Raw genomic sequence first — 27,493 nt, forward strand, 5'->3', positions numbered from 1 at the left:
TACATAATTGAATTAACAGTGAATCTGTGAATTAACACTGTTGTTTCCAAGAGACTATAAAACACTCTTACATTTGCCTTGTCGTGTAATTAAGAGAGAATAATACAATGCAGAACACCTCCAGTGCCATTACTAATGCTTAAAATGTTTCTCGGGTATAAGATGATCTGATAAACAACATGACTCTAGAGCATGTAGGCAGTACTGAGCTCCAAATGAGGTAAACAGATCTAGCCACAATGTGAAGGTGAATGTCTTTTATATTTTCCTCTTTTGATATATTTTTTGCCTTTCTTTTTTTCTGCAGGAGAGTACAGTACAATCCACAGTCCATCAACCCCCATTAAAGATTCAGATTCAGATCGATTGCGTCGGGCTACGGATGTAAAGGCACGTGGCCGAGGAAGGAGGAACAATAACCCGTCTCCACCTCCTGACTCTGACCTTGAGGTATTAGACTGTCAGTGTAACTGACTTTGACAACACTGACTCATTAATATTAACATTATAATAGTAATCTTTATAAAATCAAGTAATAGTTTATAAAAATCTAAATTACCACTTAATTTATTCACCCTCAAGCCTTCCTCTGTGTATATCTGGCTCTTCAATTTTGTATAATGGTGTTAGATAGTGACTTTTGTTTTTGAAGCTTACATTAGTGCATTATTCTATTGTTTCAAAAAAAAAAAAAAAAAAATCAAATCTGAAACACTAGACATATTTTTGTTTAAAAAAACTCATCGATCCGCTTTATAAGACACACATTAACCCCCTGGCAGCCTATGGGTTAGTATGGTGATAACGGTTAATTTGCTTTTGAAAGCTTCAAAATTAAAGCCATAACTCATCACCATTATAGAGCATCAAAGAGCCTGGGTAAAATTAAAAGCTACTCTTACTGTGTTTGTCTGACAGAATTAAAGTCATATATACCAAATTTGACTCAATGGTGAGTAAATTATGGGAGTAGTATTTGTTTTTCATGCCCTTTAAAGGCATAATTCTCCCCAAAAATGAAATTCTGTCAATATTTATTGACTTGTTTGAAACATATTTTACATTCTTTACACTGATAAAAAGAAAGGCCGATATTTTTAATAAATATGGGAACCAGTAGCCTTGACTTTTGTAGTGCACTCAAAAAAAAAAAAAAATGCTGTTTGTTCAAACCACTTATTTAAAATGAGCTTTTTTGGGACAACTCAACTTTTTAATGTTCAACCCACCTAAAATAAGTCAACATATTTCCTTCATGTAACCCTGCTTTTACAGTATATGCATTTTCCCCACTACGGAAATCAATGGCTACCAGTATCCACAATTTTTAAAAATATCTTCTTTTTGTCTTTAATGGGAAAAAAATTAACTCATGAAGGGTTGGAACAATGAGAGTGAGAATAAATAGTGAGTATGTTTGTGTGAACTGCCCCTTTAAAATTAATGCATCACAGAGTTTTTAGAGTGCGCGTACATGCATGTTACAACATGTAAATGTCCTAAACAGAGTTTTTTTGGCGAAAGCTTTGTTTTGCATGTTTCGCTTTGCATGCAAACGCATTAATCGGCATTCTGTCAGTTTGCTCAGAGCGCACGTCACATGTTTTGACATGAAGACCAAAGAAAAAAAGATCATTTGAAATCTTGGTGACATATAATGTCCCAGTGCCCTTACTATCTGTGGATTTCATACTGTATGTACTGTATCACTGTACATACTATGTACTTATCGTAGTCATTACATAAACGGGGTACTAACTTTCCTTAAATAGTTCACAGAAAAATAAAAAAATCTGTTGGAATTTACCTACACCTCACTTGTTCAAAACCTATTTAAGTTTCCGGTAACACTTAATTTACTTTATACTGCTGCTAAACAGACATTTAATTGACTAGAAGAAAATTTGCAAGTACATGTCAACTTACACTATCCCTTACCCCAACCTCACAGTCTACTTATAATCTATTGAGAATAAGTTGGCATTTAGATGCAATGTAACTTAAACTTAACAAACAGACCATCAAAATAAAGTGTAACCGAGTTTAATTTTTCTGTTGAACACAAAAGAAGATATTTTGAAAAATGCTGCTAGGTGCTATGCATTGACTTGCATAGTACTTTTTTTTCTACTATGGAAGTTGATGGTCCCAGCAACCAGCGTTTTCAAAATATCTTATTTAGTAACAAAAGAAAGACTCATGAGAGAGACTAATTGGTGAGATAATAAAATTTTTGGGTGAAATATGCCTTAAACTTGATTTATTATAGTCATTCATTCATTCATTTTCTTTTTGGCTTAGTCCCAGTTTTAATTAGGGGTCACCACAGCAGAATGAACCGCTGATTTATTATAATTTTCAGTAAAAATGTAGTTAATTTAGGTATAACAAGATTTTTGTTGATTATTTTTATTGAAACTTATACAAGTGTTCACTTTTTATAGTGTACATTCTACACATAAATGTTTACAAGTGCTTTATATATCTTGATCATGCAGTTCAGATTTAGAGTTGCGGTCATTTCATTAATGAAACCTAAATCTCAGCAAGGTTTCGGCCCCATTAGCGAGCTGACATCATAGCATGTTAACAAATCTAGTTAATTAGTTTGTTGGTATTGATTGTGTTAATGCATTGAGGGCAGGAGACGGATGGTCCGAAGGTGGTTGGTCTCGCAGTCGAGGGCTTCTGTGGTGACCATCAGTGCTGTGTGTCTAGTGATCCCAGAGCGCATGAATCTGTGCACCCTTCATATTGACTATCAGATCGTCTTGCATGCTGAGTGAAGCATTGATTTTGCTCTTTCTTTTCTCAGCGCGTGTTCATTTGGGACTTGGATGAAACAATCATCGTTTTCCATTCCTTGCTCACAGGATCTTACGCCAACCGATTCGGAAGGGTAAGTCGTGTATTTTAAATGCAAACACAGGCAAATATTGCGGCAGAGTTTAGAAAAATACACAGAAAAGAGGGTCTGTTTGGGTACACGGTCCAGCTTCGAGGAACTTGGAGTTCAGTGTAATTGTTTCTTTTTTTAATAAGATTGTGGAGGCCTCGCAGGCATTCGGCTCGGCCTGCAGCTGTCTCAGTTATGTAGCTGCTACAGGCATGGATTACAAACCAGTTGCACAGAGAATGTCCATTGACACTTCCTAAGGGTTTTTTTTTTTTAGACCTTCAGAAATGTTTCATTGTTAAGTTTAATTAAGTGTTTGTCTTAACTGCACTTTAAGTCAGGGTTGTGTATTGTGGCATAATTAAAGAAAAAAGTTCACTTTAAATAAACAAAGTTGACTTTTGGTCTTCGGGCATTAAAATGACTAAACTTAATTCATTACAAAAATCAAATAATAAAGAAAAGGTACACTGTAAAAAAAGTTGACAACTTAAAATTTTAGGACAACAAACAACATTTTTGAGTTGATACAACTTTCAACCCAATTAATTCACTTGACTCCAGTTTGTTGCCTTAAAATTTTAAGTTTATTTGATTTTTGTCATGAATGAAGTTAAGTAGTCATTTTAATGTATATATTTTAAAGGAAGGCTTATCAAGGCTGTATCCCTGTTTATTTCTTTCCGCAATTTCTGTTTATTTTATCTTTGCCATGATGACAGTAAATAATATTTTACTAGATAGTTTTCAAGGCACTTCTATACAGCTTAAAGTGACATTTAACGACTAAACTAGGTTAATTAGATTAACTAGGCAGGTTAGGGTAATTAGGCAAGTTATTGTTTAATGATGTTCTGTAGACTATTGAAAAAATTATAGCTCAAAGAAGCTAATAATTTTGACCTTAAAATGCTTTTTAAAAAGTTTAAAAACTGCTTTTATTCTAGTCGAAATAAAACAAATAAGACTTTCTCCAGAAGAAAAAAATATTATCAGACATTTTGTGGAAATTTCCTTGCTCTGTATTAAATATCATTTCAAAGGTGGGTAATAAGAGGGGTAATAATTATGACTTCAACTGCATATATGTTTATTATAAAGGTTCTATTTATTCTATTTAATTGTGTGATGGCAAATCTGATTTTCCAGCTTCAGCAATCTAGTCTTCATAGTCACATGATCCTTCAGAAACCCTTCAAACAAGAGTATTTGCTACTCATTTAATAATTTTTAAATAGTGTCAAATCTGAAAACAACAATGCAAGATAGCATGCCATTTGTTGTAAAGTAACTGTTTTTACTAAATAACGCAATATTATCCTGTATACTGTTTATATATTATTTTTTTTGCTTAAAATAAACATCAAACGATGGCTTAAAGCATAGTTAGTTTTACAAATTCATAATTCAAGTCTCTGAATATTTTAACAGAACTTTATTTTCTGCTGTTGTTCTTGATGTTTTGTTTCACTTATTGATCCTAGCAAAAAGTTTGGTGTCAGTAAAATTTATATGATCTATTTATTTATGTTATGTTTATGATATATATTTTTATTATTCTTTTTTTTTTATTATTATCCCGTTTCAATTACCCCAACCTGTAGCCCTCACCCCACATTTAAAATTCTGGCTTGGAAACTATTGGTCCTATGTATGCAACATATAAACTATGTGATATAGTGAAAAAAATATCCATACTAATTAATATATATAAATGAATATGTAATCGTACTAATTTAAATATGAAAGTATTATATTTAACATTATAGAGCAAAAATTTTATGAAATTAAACGTGGTACATTGTAATATACAGAAAAATGTAAACCTGTATTGTATTGATGCTCAAAATCTTCTTTTCTACTTTTATCCAAACATATTTAGTATTTTTGCATTTGTGCCTCCGTTAAAACATAACACCCAATTTAACAGGTTCAAAAGGGTTATGAACATCCAATAAAAAGCAGTTTACTTCTGCGGTCGTTGTATTTGTTTTTTTATACAAACCATCATAAGCTATATTTAAACTTTCAAAACAAACAATTTGGGAAAAACGGCAATCTGTGATTCTCAGGCTTCGTCAATGATCTCATAGCTTTATTTAACTTGCGTTCAATTCGGCAGATTATAATTTCAGAAAGAAAAGAAAAAAAAAACACCAGAGCTCTTGAGTTCAACAAGCGTGTGTTTTTTAAGCCCTCTTTGTGTCTGAAGAATGTCGAAAGCTGCTTCCTTGTTTGAGGGAATAAATCACAGATTTGGCATTTTTTGGCTGAGCTTCTTGAAGTGTTTTTTTTTTTCTTCTTCTTCTTTGTGGTGAGTGTAGATGACAGCAGCGCTCGGATGTCAGTGGAACGGGGCCCGGCGGCTGGTTTGTTCTCTTTGTTCCTCAGGCAGGGTGTTTGATGGGGGTGGTGTTTTGTTTTAAGGGTGAGGGAGCCCTGGCCCTCGACCCTGCACTGTTTATTTACTTTATCTCGGCTGAGCATGCTGGGTAAAGAAGCAAAACTCTGAGAGCGCTTCAACTGCGTCCACTCACTTGCACACACACACACATACTCATTTTCACAAGTCATTTTCTCTGATTTTAAAGGCCGTTCCCAAAAGCAATCTTGATTTATAAAGTGAGAACTAGCCCTATATATTGTTCTTTTTCTTTCTGCTTTTGACATGATGATAACAAATAGACTGTTGCACTTAAACAAATGAACAATTAATACATATATTACGCTGCAATTATTCGTTTTAAAACAAATGCTAGCCTTTTAAAGTCACCAATGCATCATGTAAAGCACGATTTCAGCATTGGAATATTTCAACATTTAAGGTCATTTTCTCTATCTATAATGTGCCTGCAAACCCCCATCATTCTCTCTCTCCTCCATCTTGCCCTCAAAATCTGATTACAAGTTGCCCTTCCACTAGAAATATGCTTATCCAATCTAGCCTGTAACATCGCAAACCACATAATGCTCTCTTAAATCATATCAGCGCTCTCATCTAAAACCCTTACATTAAAACCAAGGTGCTTCGCTTTTCTCCGATATGATGCATAGATGACATAAATCGTAAGAATACCCAGCGAAATGTGTTTCTTCCAGGGAGAGCGTTGAGGAAGAGCTCTATAAATAGAGTCATGTTTGGAGCGCTCGCTGCTGTGGTTATCAGTTATCCTAATTGGCATCAGGGCAGCTCGCTCCCATAAAGCTGATGGTTCGGGCCAGCTGTGTGGCCGTCAGCCCTGGAAGGGGAAGCTTTCGAAGGGGAGGACTTGGCACCCCTCGGGTGGCACTGATGTGTTGGGACAGGTGGCAGCAAGAGCAGAAGACCTTCTGGCACTCGGGCCTGCTTGTATTCTTAACTCTCCTGCTGAATGATTGTTTAGATTTAATTGGAGAGGATTGGTTGAGCCGGAGAAGTGCACTTTGCATACCTCTCACCACCAAACCTGCTTTTATTAACTGTCAGATATAACACAGGTGTTTATGTTAAGTCCAGGCTCAAAATAGGTTGGATGGGAGGAATACAATGTAAAAATTGATTAGTTGCTTTACTTAAAAACTGTAAGTAAACCTGTTGATCTTGGAACTGTTAAGTTGACTTAAACTAATTTTTATAATTAGTTCTAAGCACATAATTTTGGGTTCACTAACATTTTTAAATTAACTTCAACTATTCATTTTAAAAGCAATACGTTTACTTACCTTTTAATGTAAAGTAAACTAATGTTTGTAATTTTTTGCATTTTATTTGAGCTTGGTAAATTTGAAAGTTTGGTATTAGAGTAAACGCAGCACCATATGAACTTGCTTTGTATCAGAGAATCCTGAAGAGATTTTATTTAATTTATTTAATATAATTATTTTATTTATTTTTTAATTTTTTTTAAATATTACTATAATTAATTAATTAATTTATTTATTTATTTATTTATTTATTTATTTATTTATTTATTTATTTATTTATTTATTTATTTATGTGTTTGTTTGTTTGTTTGTTTGTTTGTTTATACTTTGCATACTGTAGATAATTAATTGAATTGAATTTTATTTTATTAAAATATTACTGTTACTTATTTATTTATTTATTCATTTATTTATCTATTACTTTGCATAGAATTTACTTTATTTCATTAATTTATTTTATTTTATGAACATATTAATATTATTAAGTATGTATTTATTTGTTTGTTTATTTATTTATTTATTTATTTATGTATTACTTTGCATACTGTATTTAATTAATTTAATTTAATTTTATTTTGTTAAATTATTACTATTATTTATTCATTTATTTGTTTGCATATTGTAGATAATTAATTTATTTGGTTATTTTATTTATTAAAATATTACTATTATTAGGTATTTGTTTATTACTTTGCATACTGTAGAGAATTTACTTTATTTAATTGTATTACTTTATTTTATTTTATGAAAATATTACTATTATTAAGTATTTATTTATTACTTTGCATACTGTAGAGAATTTATTTTATTTTTTATTTTATTTTATTTAACTTTATGAAAAATTACTATTATTAAGTATTTATTTATTACTTTGCATACTGTAGACAATTTATTTATTCCTTTATTCATTCATTCATTTTCTTTTTGTCCCTTTATCAATCCATGGTCACCACAGCGGAATGTACCGCCAACTTATTTTTTATGCAGTGGATGCCCTTTCAGCTGCAAACAATCTCTGGGAAATTATTTTATTTTATTACATTTTAGTAAATTATTACAATTTTTTATTCATTCATTAATTGCATACTGTAGAAAATGTATTTTATTTTATTATATTAGGTTATTAAAATAATGCTATTATTAAGTATTTATTTTTTATTACTTTGCATACTGTAGAGAAGTATGAATTATGCTATTTTTGATTAGACTATGTATAGTTTTTAAACTTCACATGCATCTAAAATTTCTGAAAATAACGTCAGTATATTTTTAAAACTACTGCAATTAGAGATGGTATAATTTACATTTACATTTACATTTAGTCATTTAGCAGACGCTTTTATCCATAATGATGAAAGATTTTTAATTAGGCTTGGTATCTTCGAAATTTGATTTTATTGAAAGTGTGAAGATTTGTATTTTTGATTGTTAATTTCAGTATAAATGATCTTTTGGGCATAATCATCAACAATTCATGTAAACGTGTGTGAATAAAAATGGGTATTTATAAAAGTTTAGTATTTTGGAAAATACAAACCTGAGTATTTTTGAAAGTTTATAATAAATGTGATTTTGTTCATCAGAATTCTGAAATAATTCTGAAAAATAGTGGTAGATTACAATTTGTTTTTGTTAATAGTTTTGCACGTGTACTATAATTATTGTTTTCTGAATTTGATGGTTATTATTTTCATCATCATTTATGCTAATATTAAAAGTTTGGAATTAAAACATTGAAATGTTCTGCTTTGAACACAATGTAGCTGTTTTTAATGCCTGTACCTTTAATGATAGTTCTTTCCGCCCACTGTTCCCATGTGCCTGTCAGAGTGTGCCTCAATCTTTGGCTGCGTCAGATAAACAGCACAGTGACAGACATCAAGGAAGCAAATCTCATGTAAGAGAAATACTGCTGTAAGAGCTTTACCAATGATTATTATTTGATGTATTTGATATGGAGTTAATTCAAGCCTTTCTGCAACGATGAGTCACACACAGTGTCGCTACAGTTCACCCAAGTTCACCCAATTTTAATGTAAAAAAAAAATTGTTAAAAAGCTTGCAAAAGATTATTTTTATCATAGGTGCCCTTTAAATTATTCAAAATTGACAGAAGGGATGTTCAAAGAACATTCCTTATAACTCTCACACAGGCTCAAAACAGACATACGAGAAGGAGTATTATTCTTAACAAAGAAGGAAGCTATTTTTAATTAGGCTATGTATTTTTTAAGTGTGTTTAAAATGAAATGTAACAGTATATGTAAACAGCTAAATTATTGATCATTTCTTTTCATTAGCCTTCACATTCTGGTTTGGTGACTCCACAACTGTTTTAATAGCTTTGAAAACATACTTAGCGTTGCAATATCAAGTTGATGACTTCCTGCACTCATGAGAACTGATTATAAACATCATTTTCACTTTCTAACATGCATTCATTGACCTCCGTGAAATGTATTACTTCATTTTAGAGCTCAGATATAAACAAAGAATAATTGCAATAGATTTCTGCTTACAAAAAAAATGTGTGTAAAAATGCATTCCCACCTATTGTATTTCATGTTCTATTACGATTACACACACCATTTTGCTTCTAGGGTCAATCGAAATTCAGTTTGAGGTTCTGATTTATTATAATGCATAAAAAAGACGTTTCACACTCAGTTTGATTAGGCAGAGGAACACTTTACAATAATTTGATGCGATAGAAATTAATTTTAAAATTTCCAGTTAAATGGACACATAATTCAACTTTCTAATACCCTTAAAAGGAGATTATTTCAATCCCATGTATAGCAACACACAAAAGTCGGGGCTGATTTTCTGTTTTTTATTACTATTACTAACTTAATCAACAACGACATATTAAATTAATCAAAATTCATATTAAAGTCCTTTTTAATGTAACACAAAATCATCTTTTGGGGGGGAAACTGTTTCTCTCTTTCTCTCTCTCTCTCTCTCTCTCTCTCTCTCTCTCTCTCTCTCTCTCTTAAAATAAAGCATTATTCTGTAATATTTCAATGTAATGCAATTATTACATTTTTGCTACACTAGACCTATAGTAAATACTAGGGTTGTTGCGATACCATTGATTAATCTTATGATACTATGCCAGCTAAAGTATCAGGATACTAAGTAGTAGTGTGATACTGTAATTGATAACTCAAATTATAAAGAAAGACATTGTCTGAAATACTATATTTTATGTTATAATAGGCCTACATTGAATGTAATTCATCCAACTTCACCTAAAATGTATTCATTGTTTTTGTTTATTTTGTAGATGGCTGACCAACAAAAATATATTTAAATAAGGATACAAATTATGCCAAATTAAATTTGTTACAAATTTTTTTTTTAAACATTTCAGGAAAATTAGTTTCCTGTTGCTATTTTAGGCTTTTGTATCTATTTTTTTTCAGTCTTCTCAGGTAACAATCCAAAGTAATTCAAAATTTCACTTTGTGAGTGGTTTTTTTAAAGAGATTGTTGCGGCCACTAATAAATCATATTAGCAAAAACAGAAATGAACCGATTCAAACTGAAGCGTTAGCATGCAATAGGCTACCAAATTCTCACAGTTATGCAGCCGTAAAGGGCTCAACAGACTATTTAAATAAAACAGTTTATTGTTACACAATACGTGTGAGCATTTTTGTGTCTTTTCCACATGCAACATTATGTTTTGTAGATAAACCATTAATGACGATACTACTGTTTACAAACTACAGTAACACCGCCAGTATTTTAGAGCCATAGTACCGCGATACCATAGTACCGGTAAATCGTGTAACCCTAGTAAAGACTCTGTTCAGATGTTGTATTTTTAAGTTATTTTGATTTGTTTATATTTTTTGTACTTTGTGTGGTAATAGCTTGTTACACATCTCATACTAAGCCTTTTGTTTTGTTTTTGTCTCTACTGTATGTTGTAAGCTGCCATTGTTGTTGTTTTGTTGTTTTTAGGATTCTTTGAAAAGTAGAAAGTTTTAATGAACAGTATTATGTTCAGAAATATATTTACTGTCATTTGTGATTATTAATATTTTTAAAGTAATTATAATACACAGCAAAAAAATGTTTTTAGTTTTTTTGTAATGTTTCTAGTCCAGATTTCCAAAAATTCTTAAATCAAGAAGCATTTTCTAGACTAACATGAAAGATTGTCTCGCTTTAACTTTTATATTTAGTTATAGCTAATAAAATGCCACAATTAAGTGCATTTTCCCTTAAAAACAAGCAAACTAATCTGCCAATGGTGTTAAAGTCATAATCAATAAATATCAATATATAATCATGATCAATGATCATAATTATTTCACTCATTTTGACATCATTTTAGTATATTTAATACTAATCTTTTATATTAAATAGACACATCAATGTCTTTGCTGGTGTTCTGCTCTTCTTGTGTGGCTTCCCCTCCTGCTGTCCGCAGTTAAAACATTTTCATTGTTGAGTGTGACATGTAATCAGTAAAAAGCTCAGCCGTTTCTTCAGGTGGCTTTAAGCTCTAATCCCTGCAGCAGAGCTTTGTGACTCAGCACTGCTCTACACACACTGCAATAAATCCCCTGCTTCGCTTTCCTCTCTCATTCACACACTCCGTTTCATCCTCTTAATGAACAACGGCTGATTAGGAAAATAAGCCCATGTGGAATGAAGATTACAGAAGATGATTTTAAACTGAATACTAGCCTAAATGTCAATTTAATAAACCCTGTGGCTTTGCTTTAAGCTTTTAATACAGTGTTTCTTTGTCATTTTAAATGCACTGACTCATATATTTGACTCACATATTAGACTGATCAGTCACTAAATATTACAATATGATCTCTACACACTGCAAAAATGCTTTAATTACTTAGCTTGTCTTGTTTCTAGTTCAAATATTTCAAAATCATTAAATCAAGTAGCATTTTCTAGACAAGTAGCAAATACCAAGTCTAATATATCCAAATGCATTAAAATAATGTAGCTACTACTGTAGCTAACAATGTTTACTTTACTATACTATACCATCTGCCTCCGAGCTACAGTAACTTACCTGAACTGTCTCCATCACTGCTCTTATCAAATGTCCAATAGGAAATAATGCAATAATTCATATTGCAAATATCAATAACATATAACAAATCAACAATATATTACTAGCATCATTCTCATGGTCACTAAAGCCATCTCATTCTCACTCTCATCTGCAGGAAGAGCCAGTTCTGTCCTTTTTCTTTTACTAACCATAGAACGTGGTGGTTCTCACTAATACACTGTTTCCTGTATTTATAGCTAATAAAAAGTATTGCCAGTAAAATATGATTTTATCCTTAATGCAAATGTCATTAACATACAACTAATCAACATTATATTACTAGCGTTATTTTTAAAACGTAAAAGATCACAGCTGAACTTGCTACACTCAAAAAAGAAAAAAAAAAGATTACCGCTGCTTGTTCAAACTACCTGTATAAAATAAGATAAAACTAAACAAATTGTGTAATTTATTATTATTATTTTTTATGTTCAGTCCATTTAAATTTGTGAACCATTAAGTCAACTTGAGCATTTTGTGTTGGGACAATATGGAGGAATTATGTTGGCTCTTTTAGTTCATTTAGGAGACTTCCAAATGTACAACACATAATAGACATACATGATATTTTTTGACTTTTGAGTTTAAGTTCAATAAAAAATGCAAATGTACAAATACAATAATTTTGGACCAATTCAATTGCATTTAATTGTGTTCAAATCAAATTTATTGTATGGAAATCCAGCCCTCAATTAAATTGAGTTTGGTCACACTTTGTTTTGATGGTCTGTTTGTTGAATTTAGTTACATTGCATCTATATGCCAACTAATTCTCACTAGATTATAAATGTCTGTTGAATGTCTGTATCAACAGATATTAAGCAAGCATTTGGCAACACACATTTAATTAACACACATTTAAAAACTTTTTTGAGGTGTCAATGGGACATCATACAATAACTTACTGGGGGTGATGTTTTAGAGTTTTTGTGGATCTGACATGAGTTGATCCTTTGTTTTTATTAATGTTTTCATTTACATTCATCAACTACTCACAATAAACATCAGTCTGTCAGAAATCGCGCCACAGAAAAACACTGCCAGCATGTGACTTAATCAAAGCACATTATTGGCTAAACTAAGGTCTTCTCTTTCCAACAAAAAATTGGAAAGTTAGTTTTAAAGAAACAGTGGCAAGGAAACGAAAATAATATATGTGGTGGAGGGATATGTTTGCACTAGAAACCAGACTAGAAACAAGTATGAAAAGTGTATTTAATAATTATTTTTATTTTATTTATTATTTATTTATTTTTTGCAGTGTATAACCAGGTAAACTTAGGTGTAATTGTATAATGTGCTCCCTTAAGAGTGTTGACTAGCTAGTAATGAGAAAAACACACTGCGGCTGATTCATTAACAATTTAGAGAGCAGTCACTCCCATCTTTGTGTCAGTCAGAGATCAGCATTACTGCCAGTATTGCATTACTGTGGAAACTGAATACATTGAACACATTTTAAAAAAAGGGAGTCCATTATATTTTAAGTGAGTAATCCATTTTGATTACTGCCAGCGCACAGGTTTAAGCATCGCTTGCTAACGCTTTTTTGAGTAGGAAAATGTACATCTTCCTGTTCCTAGAAGTTTCTATTAAATTCCCAACTTGAACCTTTTAGAAATAGTTGGAAAAAGGCTTTATCTGATGTGAGAAATAAGGGTTAAATGCATCAGAAGTAATGTGTAGAAAGATGATATTGGCTAGCAGGTATGTGGACAGTGATATATTTATGATGACACTTTGACCTACTGCTCATTTCAACTCATAATGCAGCTATACTGGGTTTTACTGCCTACAAAGTGTAAAAATAAGTCTATTTTCATGTGTGTGTACTGGATTTGGAGATTTGTTTACATTTATTATGCACATTTGTATAATGACATGGGTATGACCTATAGCTAGGGCAAGCAAGAATTTGTGGACATTTTTTGCTATTTCTGTGCAGAATTTTTTAATTGTAATTATTTTTGGGAATATTGTAACTAAAAAAAAAAAGAAAGAAATCATAACTTTTTAACTTTTATTTAATGTTTATAATGCTAATCCAATTAGATCCAGTTATTTGTTAAAGTCTCTCATGTAATATAGCTACTAAAAGACAGACAATATTAATTTATCTGTATTGTAAATACATCATATGAACATTTTTATATTACTGAAACTAATTTAAAATCTGAATAAATATAAATTTATACACATTTACACAAATAAATAGACTCAATGGGCTAAAAATCTGTGGATTTCTGCACACGCAGATTCCATGTGGGCTTACCTAAATATGTTGCGCTATAATAATAGTAACACTGACATATTCAAATGATTTATTTACAGTACAGTTTAGAAAGTAATATTTTCTGTCTTTTAGTAGATCTATTATATGAAAGACTTGCTCTGTTTACCAAATATGTGGGTCTAATTGGATTTGCATCGTAAACATTAAAAAAAAGTTAAAAAGGTATTTTTGTTTCATATATTAGGTTTTTAGTTATGATACTCCTAAAATCCTTTTACAAAAATTAGCAGATTTTACGCAGTCCGCAGATTCTGTCTGGCCCTACCTATAGGTATTAAAATAATGATGTGATTCATGAAGACATGCCTGGTGTGCTGTGTCATTTCACAACTGTTAAAAATCTCCAGTTTTTTGACATTCAAATATGTCACAGATTTCTTGTGATGGTTTGGTTTAGGGGTAGGGGTAGGGTAAGGTAATTTAAACTGCAAAAATACCTGTGTAGTTAACAGATTTATGCATTTTATGATTTTAATTTTCATGCATTTAAGCTTTTAAACTGCATTATGTGACCTTTATCTTTACCTCAACAAATTTTAAACATTGAAAAAGTGACTTTTATTGACATTTGTAATAGTTTGAAGAAATATATAACTTGGGTTGGTATTGCAAACAGATACAAAAGCCCGGTAGTAAACAGTACTGTTTTTGTTATTTTAATTTGCTAAAAATGATTTATTATACATTATATCATTTTCAAACTACTAAAATGTCAAAATAAGTGACTTTGTTAAACTGCAGAGATGAATTTTCAACATCTAAAGTCAAAAGAGCAGAGATAAAGCTTCCATCTATCTATCTATCTATCTATCTATCTATCTATCTATCTATCTATCTATCTATCTATCTATCTATCTATCTATCTATCTATCTATCTATCTATCTATCTATCTATCCATCCATCCATCCATCCATCCATCCATCCATCTATCAACTGTTTAGCTTTGCTAATGATAAAGCGAAAGAAAGAAATGAATTAATTATATTTGGGCTAAATATTAGGCCTGTCTTTATTTATTTTTTTTTATCTAAAGTATATCATTAATTGTTGGATATGATTAAAATATATTATTGGGAATGTTTTTTTTAACATTATTATTATTATTTATTTCAGGATCCACCAACGTCGGTGTCATTGGGACTAAGAATGGAAGAGATGATCTTCAACTTGGCTGACACGCATTTCTTCTTTAATGACTTGGAAGTAGGTCTATCATCTTTGTTTTTATTATTGCATTTCAAGAGGGGGATTCCCTTTGGTTTTACATCTCACCCCTACAAAGCTCACCGCCAGTCTCCTAACACTGTGATTACTTCAGCAGCCTTGCTTTCTTAGCGGCCATATTTAAAAGCCAGCCCCAAGATGTGGATAAGTCACAACAGAGTGTATACATTACATTACGAGCACAAGAGCAGTCCATTAAAGTTTAAGCCATAGCATCAACAACCATTTAATAGCAGGGTGCCTATTTCTCGCTAACGTCCCTCAGTGGTGAAGTATTACCTCGGAGCCCATGGGACACTATGAATTTTACATGCCCTGTCAGTCTCCCCGTCCTGCGCCCACCACCGGCCCACCCCTCCTTTCCCCGCCATCCAGGCCAATTTGTCAGCTTCTAATATTTCTGAACATACTCTTACTGTCTGCGTGTCGTGCTATGTGCTTCGTGACTCTGTCCGTTTGGGCCGCAGACTCTTGGTCACGGTCTGCTCTGCCCACTCGGCCTGATTCATGTCAGATCAGTGTAAAATCTGCCCCTGGGGGCTGTTATTGAGAGGGTATCTAGGTGTCTGTCTGCCCCGCCTGGTGAGGGCTGAAAACGAGACCGACGGGGTCACTTCTTCTCATGATTGGCAGCGCTCCATGTGTTCATAGCAGTGGAGTTCAGTTTGACCAGATCTGGTGTTGCTTGAGAGCTGCAACGTCATTTAGTGGTTTGAACTTGTGAGGCTTGTTAAAATAACTTCAAGTCTGAAACTATATGCACCATGAAGTGATTGAGCAAATCTGCTTTGTCAAAAAATCATTTTGATTGTTTCAAAGCCTGAAGTTAAGTGTTAAAAAAGTTGTTTACTGGAAGTCAGTTAACATACTAAAATTTAGTTCTGGGAAAGGCATTCTGATTTATTTGTCCACAACCTGAAATACAGTTGAAGTAAGAACTATTAGCCTCCCCTGTTTATTTTTTTCCCTAATTTGTATTTAACTGAGAGATTTTTTTAACATATTTTTTTATCATAATAGTTTAAACAACTCATTTCTAATAATTGATTTCTTTTATTTTTGCCATGATTACAGTATACGATATAATATTTCACTAGATATTTTTAAATACACTAACATACAGCTTAAAGGCTAAACTAGGTTAATTAGGTTAACTAGGCAGGTTAAGGTAATTAGGCAAGTTATTGTATAACAGTGGTTTGTTTTGTAGACTATGGGGGAAAAAATTAGCTTAAAGAGGCTAATAATTTTGATCCTAAAATAGTTTAAAAAAAAAAAAAACTGCTTTTATTCCAGCCGAAATTTAACAAATAAAACTTTCTCCAGAAGAAAAAATATTATCAGGCATACTGTAAATTTTCTTACTCTGTTAAGCGTCATTTGGGAAATAATTAAAAAAGGGTGGCTAATAATCCTGACTTTAACTGTAGTTCTTATTCTCAAAGCCTACTGTTTCATTTTTTAAATGCGAATTTACACTGTAAATGGCTATTATTTGCAATACTTAAAAAAGTAAGAAAACCTGTTTGCCTTAAGAGCAACAAGTTGACTTTACTTATAGTAATAAAACCCACAAGTTGATTTAACTTATTTTTTATAATTATTATAGTTAATTTTCTTAAAAAATAAAACATAAAAAATAAAGCAACAGGTAAACTGTTTTTTTTTTTAAGTAAAGTCAACTAATCAATTTAAAATCAACAGGTTTACTATTTCTACTAGCTAATTTAATTTAACTTCATCATGATGACAGTAAATAATACAGTATTTTACTAGATATTTTTCAAGATAGCTTAAAGTGACATTTAAAGGCTTTACTAGGTATATTAGGTTGAAGTTAGGGCAAATCATTGTTTTGTAAGGTTGGTTTGTTCTATAGACAGTCTGAAAAAAAAACTTAAATTGGCAGATAACATTGACCTTAAATGCTTAAAAGAAATAAAGCTATTTTATTCAAGCTGAAATAAAAACAAGCAAGATTTTCCCTAGAAGAAAAAAACTGTGAAAAATTCCCTGCTCTGTCTTATTATTATTCGTGCATTACTTTTTTATATAAAGTAAACATAAAGTAGCTTTTACATTATGCATTGTTTTACAAGTGGACCACTTGCTGGACTGAAGCAACCAGATTTAATTTATTTTTATTTAGAAACTCATCATTCTAGTACCATTTTTATTACATTGCTTGACATGATTTTCAGTAAAGGAAAAACTTCAGTGCTTTTATAACACATGTAACTATTAAAGTATCTTAACACGTATTATTATGGAATATAGAATGACAGTGAATATTAATATGCATTACAGTATATGTAAAAAGCCTGATTGCAAGGTATTCTCTGGTCAAAATTGCATACTTTTATTCAGTGTAAGACTCTAAATAAAATGTTGGCGTGTACTCAGTTAGCCGTGATTTTATTTAAATGTAATGTGCACAAAATAAATAAATCATAATAAAATATATATTAAGGCTCAAAAGCTTATTGTACTAAATTATTACAGTTGGGTTAAAAAAGAACATTTATCAATCTTACTTTAGTGTTCCACAGGCCGAATGACTGATTTCTGACTGAACTACTTCTTTAAGTAGCAGAACTAACTGAACCCACCCCGTGCCCAGACACCACTGGCGAGCCGCTTTCCCTCATCCCCGAACCCGACACCGCTGACCCATTGATTTTCCTCAGTGTCCCGCTCGTGGCTGACCCCGCAGAGGAGGAAATGTTTTGTTTGATACTTAAGTGTGAGGAGAACTGTTGCGAGACTGCCAAGTCTCATTAGTCAACGGCCTCGCTCCGCTTTTCCTGCCACGAAAACCAGGGAGAAAGAAAATGTTTGTGCTGCCTGAGACATTGGACTGACGCGGAGATTCCAATCGCACTCATCTTGATCAAAGTTAATTGGCACCAATTGCCTGTTAAATATTTCCGTATGTTTGGCTACACTGGATTGCGCCCACTGCACTTTGTATAATGGATTTGCCCTCTGTAAAAAAATAGAAATATGACAGTTTTGTGACAAAGCTTAAATGTGGCTTTTTCACAACATCTGTCCTGTATTTTGCTTTCGTTTCATGTGCTTAAACTGCTCGCGTATGATTCGCCTGTCGAGGCATCTTGTAAAATGATTGGATTGTGCAACACACAGTTTTTCCTTTCTGCTGTATCTCAGCGACGGAATTATTACATTTGGTCTTGACACTTTAAAGCTAAGGACCTTTCTCTTAAAAATCCCAATGTTTTCTTTGAACTCAAGCAGAGTATTTAGTTTGAAAACAGCACAGAATTGCGAGCTGTAAATAATATGCGTTGGAGACCTTGAAGAAATGCACATGCTCGGTCTAATTTAGTCAAAGCCAGAAAGGGATTTCCCTCTGGCTTTGCGCATGCAGATGTCTAATGGTGATTGGTGATTGTCAACTGTGTAACTTTCACAAATGTGCGCGACTGACAGCCGGCGGGGGCCAGAAATACACCATCGAAAAGCTTATAAATATCAGTATTAATCCACATGGATATGTTTTCTTGTGCTCACATCCTGGCCGATTAAAATGTTGGTGAGTGTTGGTGATTTGTGGGCTCATGTTGCGTTGTGTTTTGTTATAGCAGTCGTTGGATTGTGTGCAGTATTTGTCTGCTGTTCCGCATGTTTTCTTGCACCTGTGTGGGATTGTAGATGTATTCTGATAATTACTGCTGCATAGTAATATGCAGAGGAATGCATTGGAAAGGAAGAGGGATTTACTTCACACAAGCACACACAGATACTTACACACATGTGTGACCTCACAAATGCTTAAATACACAGACATCTTTGGAGACACTGTCTTTTTCTTTCTTTCTTTTTTACTCATTTAATTATTGATATTGTACAATGACATAATACATTCCATGCTTGTCAGCAATATGATCCTTGTATTGATTGTTGTATATTGATTCAGATTTCTTCACGAGAAAGATTTTAGTGGTTATTTTCAGGAACCACAAGTTTCATGCTAAAATTGAGTGTGCTTGGCCAGTGACTTATTTATTTTCAAAGAAAAATAAAGTATATTTTAAATATTTGTTTCTTAAAATGGTCATGGTTTTTGTTCCTTTTATTTTATCTCTTTCGTTATAAATGTAAATATATTCATTTTAAAAAGTTGACCATACATATTGCGATAGATTTCTTAATAATAATAATAATAATAATAATAATAATAATAATAATAATAATAATAATAATAATAATTTTTATTATTTATTTATTTATTTATTTATTTATTTATTTATTTATTTATTTATTTATTTACTTATTTATTTTTATTATAATAATTGGATTTGGATTTTAGCACATTTTGTTTAGATTTAGATTTATTTGTAATCATTATTTTTTGTCTCACCAAGGTTTTTTTTATTATTTAAAAATGTATTTATTTACAGTGATATGAAAGCACATTTTTCAGGAGAATGTTTCCTTCAGAAATGATTCTATTAAGCAGATTTGGTGCTCAATAAACTAAAGAATGTCATATGATTGTGAACAATATGAAGTGTGGAAATCATGATTTTTAGCATCCTTTGAGAAATACAAAGTTCAAACGAGCAGCATTAATTTAAAATATAAATATTTTGTATATTTTTAAATCTCATTACATTCTCATTTGGACACTAAATTCATTTATTTATTTATTTATTTATTTCAAAATCTCAAAAAAATAAAAATAAAATATGTCCACAAGGCAAGCACACATTAAACACAAGTACAGAAAGCTCGGTTGGCATCACTCTCTTTGGTTATACCACAACTCAGATCTGTCATTGCTTCAGCTCGTGCCATACTATGTGTGCTTTACCTTGAGACGTTTTTGGGGATGAAAGCATTCTTGTGTGTTGGGTGAGAGGTGGAGTGCGGGTTGCTGTGTGGGAATGTGCATCTCTGGAGAGCCGAACTGTGCTCCCTCACAGCGGGGAAGAGCCACGGCTCGCCGGGAGAGAAAACAACACAGAGCGTCTGCGGGACACAACTCTTCTCCTGGCTCTGCTGAGAAGGGAACGGTTTCAATTATCCCTGGCTGTACCTCTGAAAATGCATACCTGAGGCAGAGCTTTGGTGACACCACAAACAAGACCTTTTTAGCACCTTCAGTTTGGGGTTGGGATTGAGTTAAACTTATTACTGCAATTTATTATTCTTGTGGTGACGCAGTGGTGCAGTAGGTAGTGCTGTCGCCTCATAGCAAGAAAGTCGCTGGTTCAAGCCTCAGATAGGTCAGTTGGTATTTCTGTGTGGAGTTTGCATGTTCTCCCTGCATTTGCGTGGGTTTCCTCCGGGTGCTCCGTTTTCCTCCACAGTCCAAAGACATGTGGTACAGGTGAATTGGGTAGGCTAAATTGTCTGTAGTGTATGAGTTTGAATGAGTGTGTGTGGGTGTTTCCCAGAGATGGGTTGCGGCCGGAAAGGCATCCGCTGCGTAAAAATATGCTGCATAAGTTGGTGGTTAATTCCGCTGTGGCTAAAAGAGAATGAATGAATGATTATTATTATTATTATTATTATTATTTATTTATTTATTTATTTATTTATTTATTTATTTATTTATTTATTTATTTATTTAATTATTTTTTTGGTAGGGAAATTTTGAGTTTTGAGCTTTTTGTTTATTATTATTCACTTTTAAAATACAGAAAAAAAGTTTATTATTATTATTATTAAATATTAATACAATTTAATGTAAGCATTTTTAATTTTAAAATATCATTCATTAATTTAACTTTGGCTTAGACCTTTTATTTATCAGGGATCATCACAGCGGAATGAACCGCCAACTTATGACAGCATATGTTTTACACAGCGGATGCCCATCCAGCTGTAACCCAGGACTGAAAAACATCCACACACTCAGACACACTCATATACGAGCACTTTAATTTATTCTATTCATCTATGGTGCATGTCTTTGGACTATAGGACTATAGGAGAAACCAGAGCACCTGGAGAAAACCCATGCGAACAAGGGAAAAACATGCTTGTGAGGCAACAGTGCTAACCACTGAGCCACTGTGTTGCCCCTTATTTTAAAATATTTTAAAGTGTTTATTTTTTTTCCTTTAAAAAGACATACAGTTTGCATTTTTAGGATTTTTACTAGTCTTTTTCCAATCTCTCATGATGTTTTTGATCTTTCCAATGCAATTCAACCATCATAAACTGTGAAAAATGTAACTATAACTATTAGGTATGCTCTGATCGATAATGACATTTCATGACTCAATCGCTACCTGTTTATCTGGCCGATCTCATGAATCGATTGCAAGAGTGATTGCTTACGAGAAAGTTCTTTGTTTTCACAATATTGCAGGTTCATTCAAACCTGGCTGGAAATATAAAAAAAAAAAATTAAAACACTTGAAAATTAACATCTTGTCTTATACGTATTGCAATAAGCGTAATAGACCTATTTCTTTGTAATAATGGATTTATACAGAAGGTGTGCATTTTTTTTTTACAAAATGTTTTTATCTGTTTTATGTATTATTAATTGTAAAGCTGCTTCGGATCATAATGACATGTCACTAAATGGTTATAAGAGACATGTTTATGGGATTATATGAAACATCTTTAACTTAGGTTTTTGTTAGTTAAGAGAAGCTTCATCTAAGTATCATACTTAGATGGAAAAGGTGCTTTATGCAATGGTGCAGTTAAATAAAGATTGAAGCATCAGAATCGGCACTCGGTATCGATCAATCACCATGGCAAGGTATCTGCAAAAATCCTGATCCGAACATCACTAATAACTATAACACTTTTTGCATACAAAAAATGTCGAATATATTCTGTTTTCAATAATAAATTAAGTTTTAAAACCATATTTTTCTTATTTTCAAACTCATTTTTAAGATGATCCAACTGTTTTTTTTTCTCTTTAGCTCTTGCACTTGAAAATTCTCAATTTGTTTGTATTTTTGTTGATGTGCAACTTATAAGTAAAAAAAAAAAGCCCTGTAAACTACTGATTACATATAAAAATTCTATATTTTTTGTGCATAAAATAACACAAAATGGTCCCATAATGTACTTATATAGACCCGTTTATTAGGGACGTCCAGATCCGATCACGTGATTGGAAATCGGGCCTGATCACTCGATCGTTTCCTTCTGATCAGGACTCAAATATATTTTATATATATTCTATTTTTTAATACATCTATAGTTATGCGGTGGCACAGAGTTAGACACACAGAAACAGCAACACGTGTGGCACGACATAACTTTGTTGCAGAGACGCTATTTGTTAAATGCCGGCAAAGTAGAACACCGAAGCAGCTTGAAGCAGAAAGCGCAAGTATTTCTGTAGTCTGGAGGTATTACAAGGTTAATGACGACAACACTGCCATAGCAAATTGTAAGATATGTAAATTTGGGATTGCCTGCTGGGTATTTTAAGTTGAGGTGCTGCTTGTTTTTATGTTAGATTTTTTTTTATATTTACTGTTTTTGCAAGTTCAAAAGTAAAGAATTTATGTTATTTATTTTATTGCTTGACTGTTCAAGCTACCTCACAGAAGTGCTCTGTTTGTTAACAGAGTTGTTGAATGTTCAAATAAGGTGAATTAAATAAAATATAAGGAACATCCTGGATCTATTTCTTCACTCTTCTTAATTCTTTTTTGTTTGTTATAGAAGTATCGGATCGGGTTTCGGTAACCGTAGATACTCAAAATCAAATGACTCGGACCCAAGGGCATAAAAAAAACAAACAAAAAAAAAACAGATTGTGACACCCATACCACTTATATATACATATTTATGCAACCAAAAAAAACAATAACTTTAGAACCATTAAGAAATATATATTTAATAGAATATTAATAATTTAAAAACAAATCCATGTTTTTCAATAATTTATTTATTTTCTTTCGACTTAGTCCCTTTATTTATCAGGGGTTGCCACAGCGGAATGAACCACTAACTTATCCAGCACGTGTTTTACGCAGCAGATGACCTTCCAGCTGCAACCCAGTACTGGGAAACACCCATACACACTTTCATATTCACACACAAACACTACCGCCAATTTAGTTTATTCAATTCACCTAACACAGGGAGAACGTGCAAACTCCGCACAGAAATGCCAACTGAGCCAGCCAGGGCTCGAACCAATGACCTTCTTCCTGTGAGGCAAGAGTGATCCTTGTTTTTATATGTTTAAAAATTTTATTTATTTATTTTTATATTTAAGCTCCTCCAAATTGCAAGGTGCTCTGCTTAGCAGTTTACAACTGAAATTGAGTACTTTATTTATTATTGCAATTCATGACATTTTACTACCAACTTCTACCATTTTACCACCAACTCTATCTTTCCAGTGCAATTCAGCTATCTTACTTTCAATTTTCCTCTGGTTTGTTTAGGTAGATTAAATAGCTTTGTTATTTAATACACAGTATTTCTGGCCAATACCACAAGCAAATGTTCCATCAAAATTCCTCAAGGTCCTTGGACCAAACCAAAATAGAGGAGTGACTCTCTTTTGAAAGTGAAATAAGTCATTATCATAACTTTCCCTGCGCGTGCTGTGTGTGTGTGTGTGTGTGTATTCAGTTGAATGTGTTTTTTACATCTAGACGCAGGTAGTGTCTTTTGGCTGTCGGGGCCCTGAAAGTCCCCAGACAGAAGCCCTGATGTGTTTTGGAATGACTAAAGAGAGAATGGAGAGCTTTTAATGTCGGTCTGTGTATCTCCACTCAGCATCGGCCCCCCCTTTTTTTTTAACCCAGCAGCCCTCAGTAATGGGGCCTAAAAGCAATAAGGGCTGTGGAAAATGTGGTGTTACAAACTATGTGGTGACAAATGATGGTTTAGAAGCTCATTCTTGTGCTGGAATACAGAGCGTTTCGTTTATTGAAGCAACATTGTGTTTTAAATTAAGGTTCAAAATCTAGCCATCGTTTGATTTGCTGATATTTCCTGAAATTGTTAGTGTATTAATAAAGGCATGTTTTTGCTTGTTTTCCTGTTTGGATGAAGTTTTGTTTAAACTGGCGTTAAAGCTGTAAGGTAGAAAGGCAGTGGAGCATGTAGCTCTTGGATTTGTGTGTTGATGTGTCAGACCATGTTTGACCAAAGCCAAAACATATTTTATCTTATCTTCTCTCCAACACACTGGATTGCAGGCGCTGAGTTTGTGGGATATTTGTATAAAGGAATACTTTATTCATTCATTCATTTTCTTTTTTAGCTTAATCCCTTTATTAATCTGCGGTCGCCACAGCGGAATGAACCGTTAATTTATCCAACATATGTTTTACACAGCGGATGCCCTTCCAGCCGCAACCCATCACTGGGAAAAGGAATACTTCTTAATTTGCTATTTTCTTCTTATTTGTAATTTAAGAATAAATATTGGTATGAGAATAAACTTTTTTTTTACTTTACAGACCCTCAAAATATGATTAACCTTGTACAAGGGATATTGCATGTTGTAATTATTAAGTCATTTTAATCTAATTTGCATTAGTTTACATTAGTTTTATTTCTTAAATATATATTTAAAAATCAAATAACTTTTTTGCCATAATATTAGATTTATTTATTTATTTATTTATTTATTTATTTATTTATTTATTTATTTATTTATTTATTTATTTATTTATATTTGTATCTATTTTATCTATTTTATATATTTATTTATTTTATTTATTTTTTATTTATTGTTTTATTATTTATTTATTTATCTATTTATGTATTCATTTATTAATTTTTCTTTATTTATTAAAATGTTTATTTTTATGTATTTATTTATTTATTTATTTATTTATTTATTTATTATGTATTTACTTAATTATTTATTTATTTTTAATAATTATCTTAATACATTTTATTTATTTATTTTTTTATTTTGATTATGTATTTGAAATATATTTAATCATATTATTGTGATAATTTTATTGGAATTTATATATTTAGTTTTGATAATTTATTTATTTATGTTTGTTTACTTTTATTATTTATTTAATAGTTTTTTAATTAATTTATCTATTTGTTTATTTTGATTATGTATTTGAATTATATGTATTCATATTTTTGTATTTATTATTTTGACAATTATTTCAATTAAATATTTAAAAAATTTTAATAAATCTAAATAAATGTAGATTTGTTTATTTTTATTGAGGTTATTAATTATTGTTACTTTATTTTTTTACAATCGTTCATGTTTTTTTTTCTTTTCCAAACATAAATGAAGAATTAAATAAAAGGAAAAAAAAAAAAAAGAAAATCATACTAAAATAAATAAGTAAAAAATAAAACAGTAATAAAGTCATTGTAAGGACCTTTCAAATGACCATTAATCAGAAAACACCAAACACTGTCAATTTTTTCTTCAGAAGAAAAAAATAATATGTTTTTAAGAACAGTTTTTGAACATTCTTACAACTATATTAACACATTTCTTTAAAAAAGTCTGCGCTTTCCCGTCTTGAAAAGAGAAAGTGTGAAAAGCCTCGATTTTAGCAAAGTCTCGCTTCCAGAGAGCTTTGTTTTTTCTTGGCTGTTTGAATTCCAGGACTGTTCAAGCACAAACTGTGGATTGGAATGAAGTGGGTCTGAAGAAGTCTCTTTGTTCTCCATATCCTGTGTCCGACCCACAGGTAAGCCTCTCTTCCCTCTCCCCCCTTCGCCTCTCTCACCCTTCGCGTGGGCCAACTGTGGTGGGAAAGTGAAGAGGGGGGCAAACACCGGGGTCACGAACCCCCCTCACAGACGGGGGGATGACAGACCCTGCCAATAGAGTGGCAGCATTGAGAACCTGCGAACCATGGATTGGGCTTTTTCACATGGACTTAGCTTGTAGGCTTGGAGGAATGTTGTGATGATGGCTGTAATCACTCACACTGTGCCTTTGTTATCTGGACCGCTCACCTGTGTGAGGAAACGCTTCCTTCTCCAGATTGAGGCTTGATGGCTGCTTTCGAAGCACCGATTCATGAAGCTTTACCAGTGTTTTGCTTCGAATGCTTTGACGAGCATATCAAATTGGCAAGGTCATGTGATTATATTTAATGATTCATTATGTATAATCCATTATGATTAACCTTGTGCATGAGATATGCATGTTGCAATTATTTAGTCATTTTAATGTAGCTTGCATTTTTTACATTAGTTTATTTATTTATTTATTTTATATTGTTTTATTTTATTTATTTATTTATTTATTTATTCAATCATTCATTTGTTTATTTAGTTATTTATTTAATGTGGTTATGTATTTCATTTACATTTAATCATATATTTGTATTTAATATTTTAACAATTATTTTAGGTTTCAAAACTTTTACAGATGTTTATTTATATTATACAATATGCTAAGTGCATTTAAAAGGCTATTCATTATTTGTAGTGTGTTTGAAAAGGCTTCTGATTGCATTTACATGGTGTTGACCAGCAGGTGTTAATAGCATGTGGTCTATTTCGAACTCTTGAATCATTTTGCGAACAATTGGTTCAGTTGTTTTGAAGCTCTGAAATGCTTTGCTGTCTTTCATTAGTTCACACTACTCCAGAGGAGCTTTTTTATGTTGCATGGTCTGCTTTAGTTTGCAAACATTGGCGTTGTGTTTTATTGTAGACAAATTCAAATGCAAAGTTGTGAAAATGAAGGAGTGGTTGCTCACATTCGCTCCCTGGTTATTGCCTGTTCTGCATCATTGTATGTACTTCACGGATTCAATAAGATCAGATCTTTTGATTCACTTTTATGATGGGTGCTCAATTTCTGTTTTTTAAAAAGCCACAATGGTTGTTTAATATTTAGTATACACACAAAAAAAGTAAACACAATACCGTTTCACATTAGTTTCCAATGATTTCGTACTCTCATCTCTATGACCAAAAATGAGCTTTTTCTGCATTTTAATAACAAAATCTGTGATCATGTTGTTGTTACCTTGCAGTCAAACAAACATACAGTACATGGATTTATAAAAGTTAAACTGTGAGGTTTACATGGTCAGTTGTAGAGTCTGTGCTGCCTATGATGTTTTACCTGAATGCAAGAACATGAGTGAAAGCTTTGTTGTTAGAAAGAAAGATTTGCATTGTAGCATTTGATTGCTTAAACATTTAGAATGAGAGACATTTACCTCTTTTTTTTAAAGTTAATATATGTTGTTTTTAATGAATGCCATTATAATTTGGGGTTGATTGAGTAATGGTTTATACAGAATTTCCCATTTTTATATTGTCCACTTTAAATATTGGTAAAGAATATAAGGGTTTACTGCCATAATAAACACAATACCAGACACATGT

The 27,493-nt window shown here is 32.0% G+C and overlaps 1 protein-coding gene across 34 annotated transcripts in view; it reads left to right on the plus strand.

Moving 5' to 3' along the window:
- Positions 1-27,493, plus strand: part of eya1 (EYA transcriptional coactivator and phosphatase 1) — a 272,169-nt gene that overhangs the window by 226,196 nt on the left and 18,480 nt on the right. For all 34 annotated transcript variants that reach the window (XM_087308133.1, XM_087308138.1, XM_087308135.1 and 31 more), the window contains 3 exon segments: positions 308-450; positions 2,816-2,899; positions 15,083-15,172. In XM_087308133.1, the coding sequence (XP_087164259.1) occupies positions 308-450; positions 2,816-2,899; positions 15,083-15,172 (317 nt within the window).

Source organism: Danio rerio, chromosome 24 (genome assembly GCF_052040795.2).
Source record: "Danio rerio strain M-AB ecotype USA chromosome 24, GRCz13ab, whole genome shotgun sequence".
Taxonomy (NCBI): domain Eukaryota; kingdom Metazoa; phylum Chordata; class Actinopteri; order Cypriniformes; family Danionidae; genus Danio; species Danio rerio.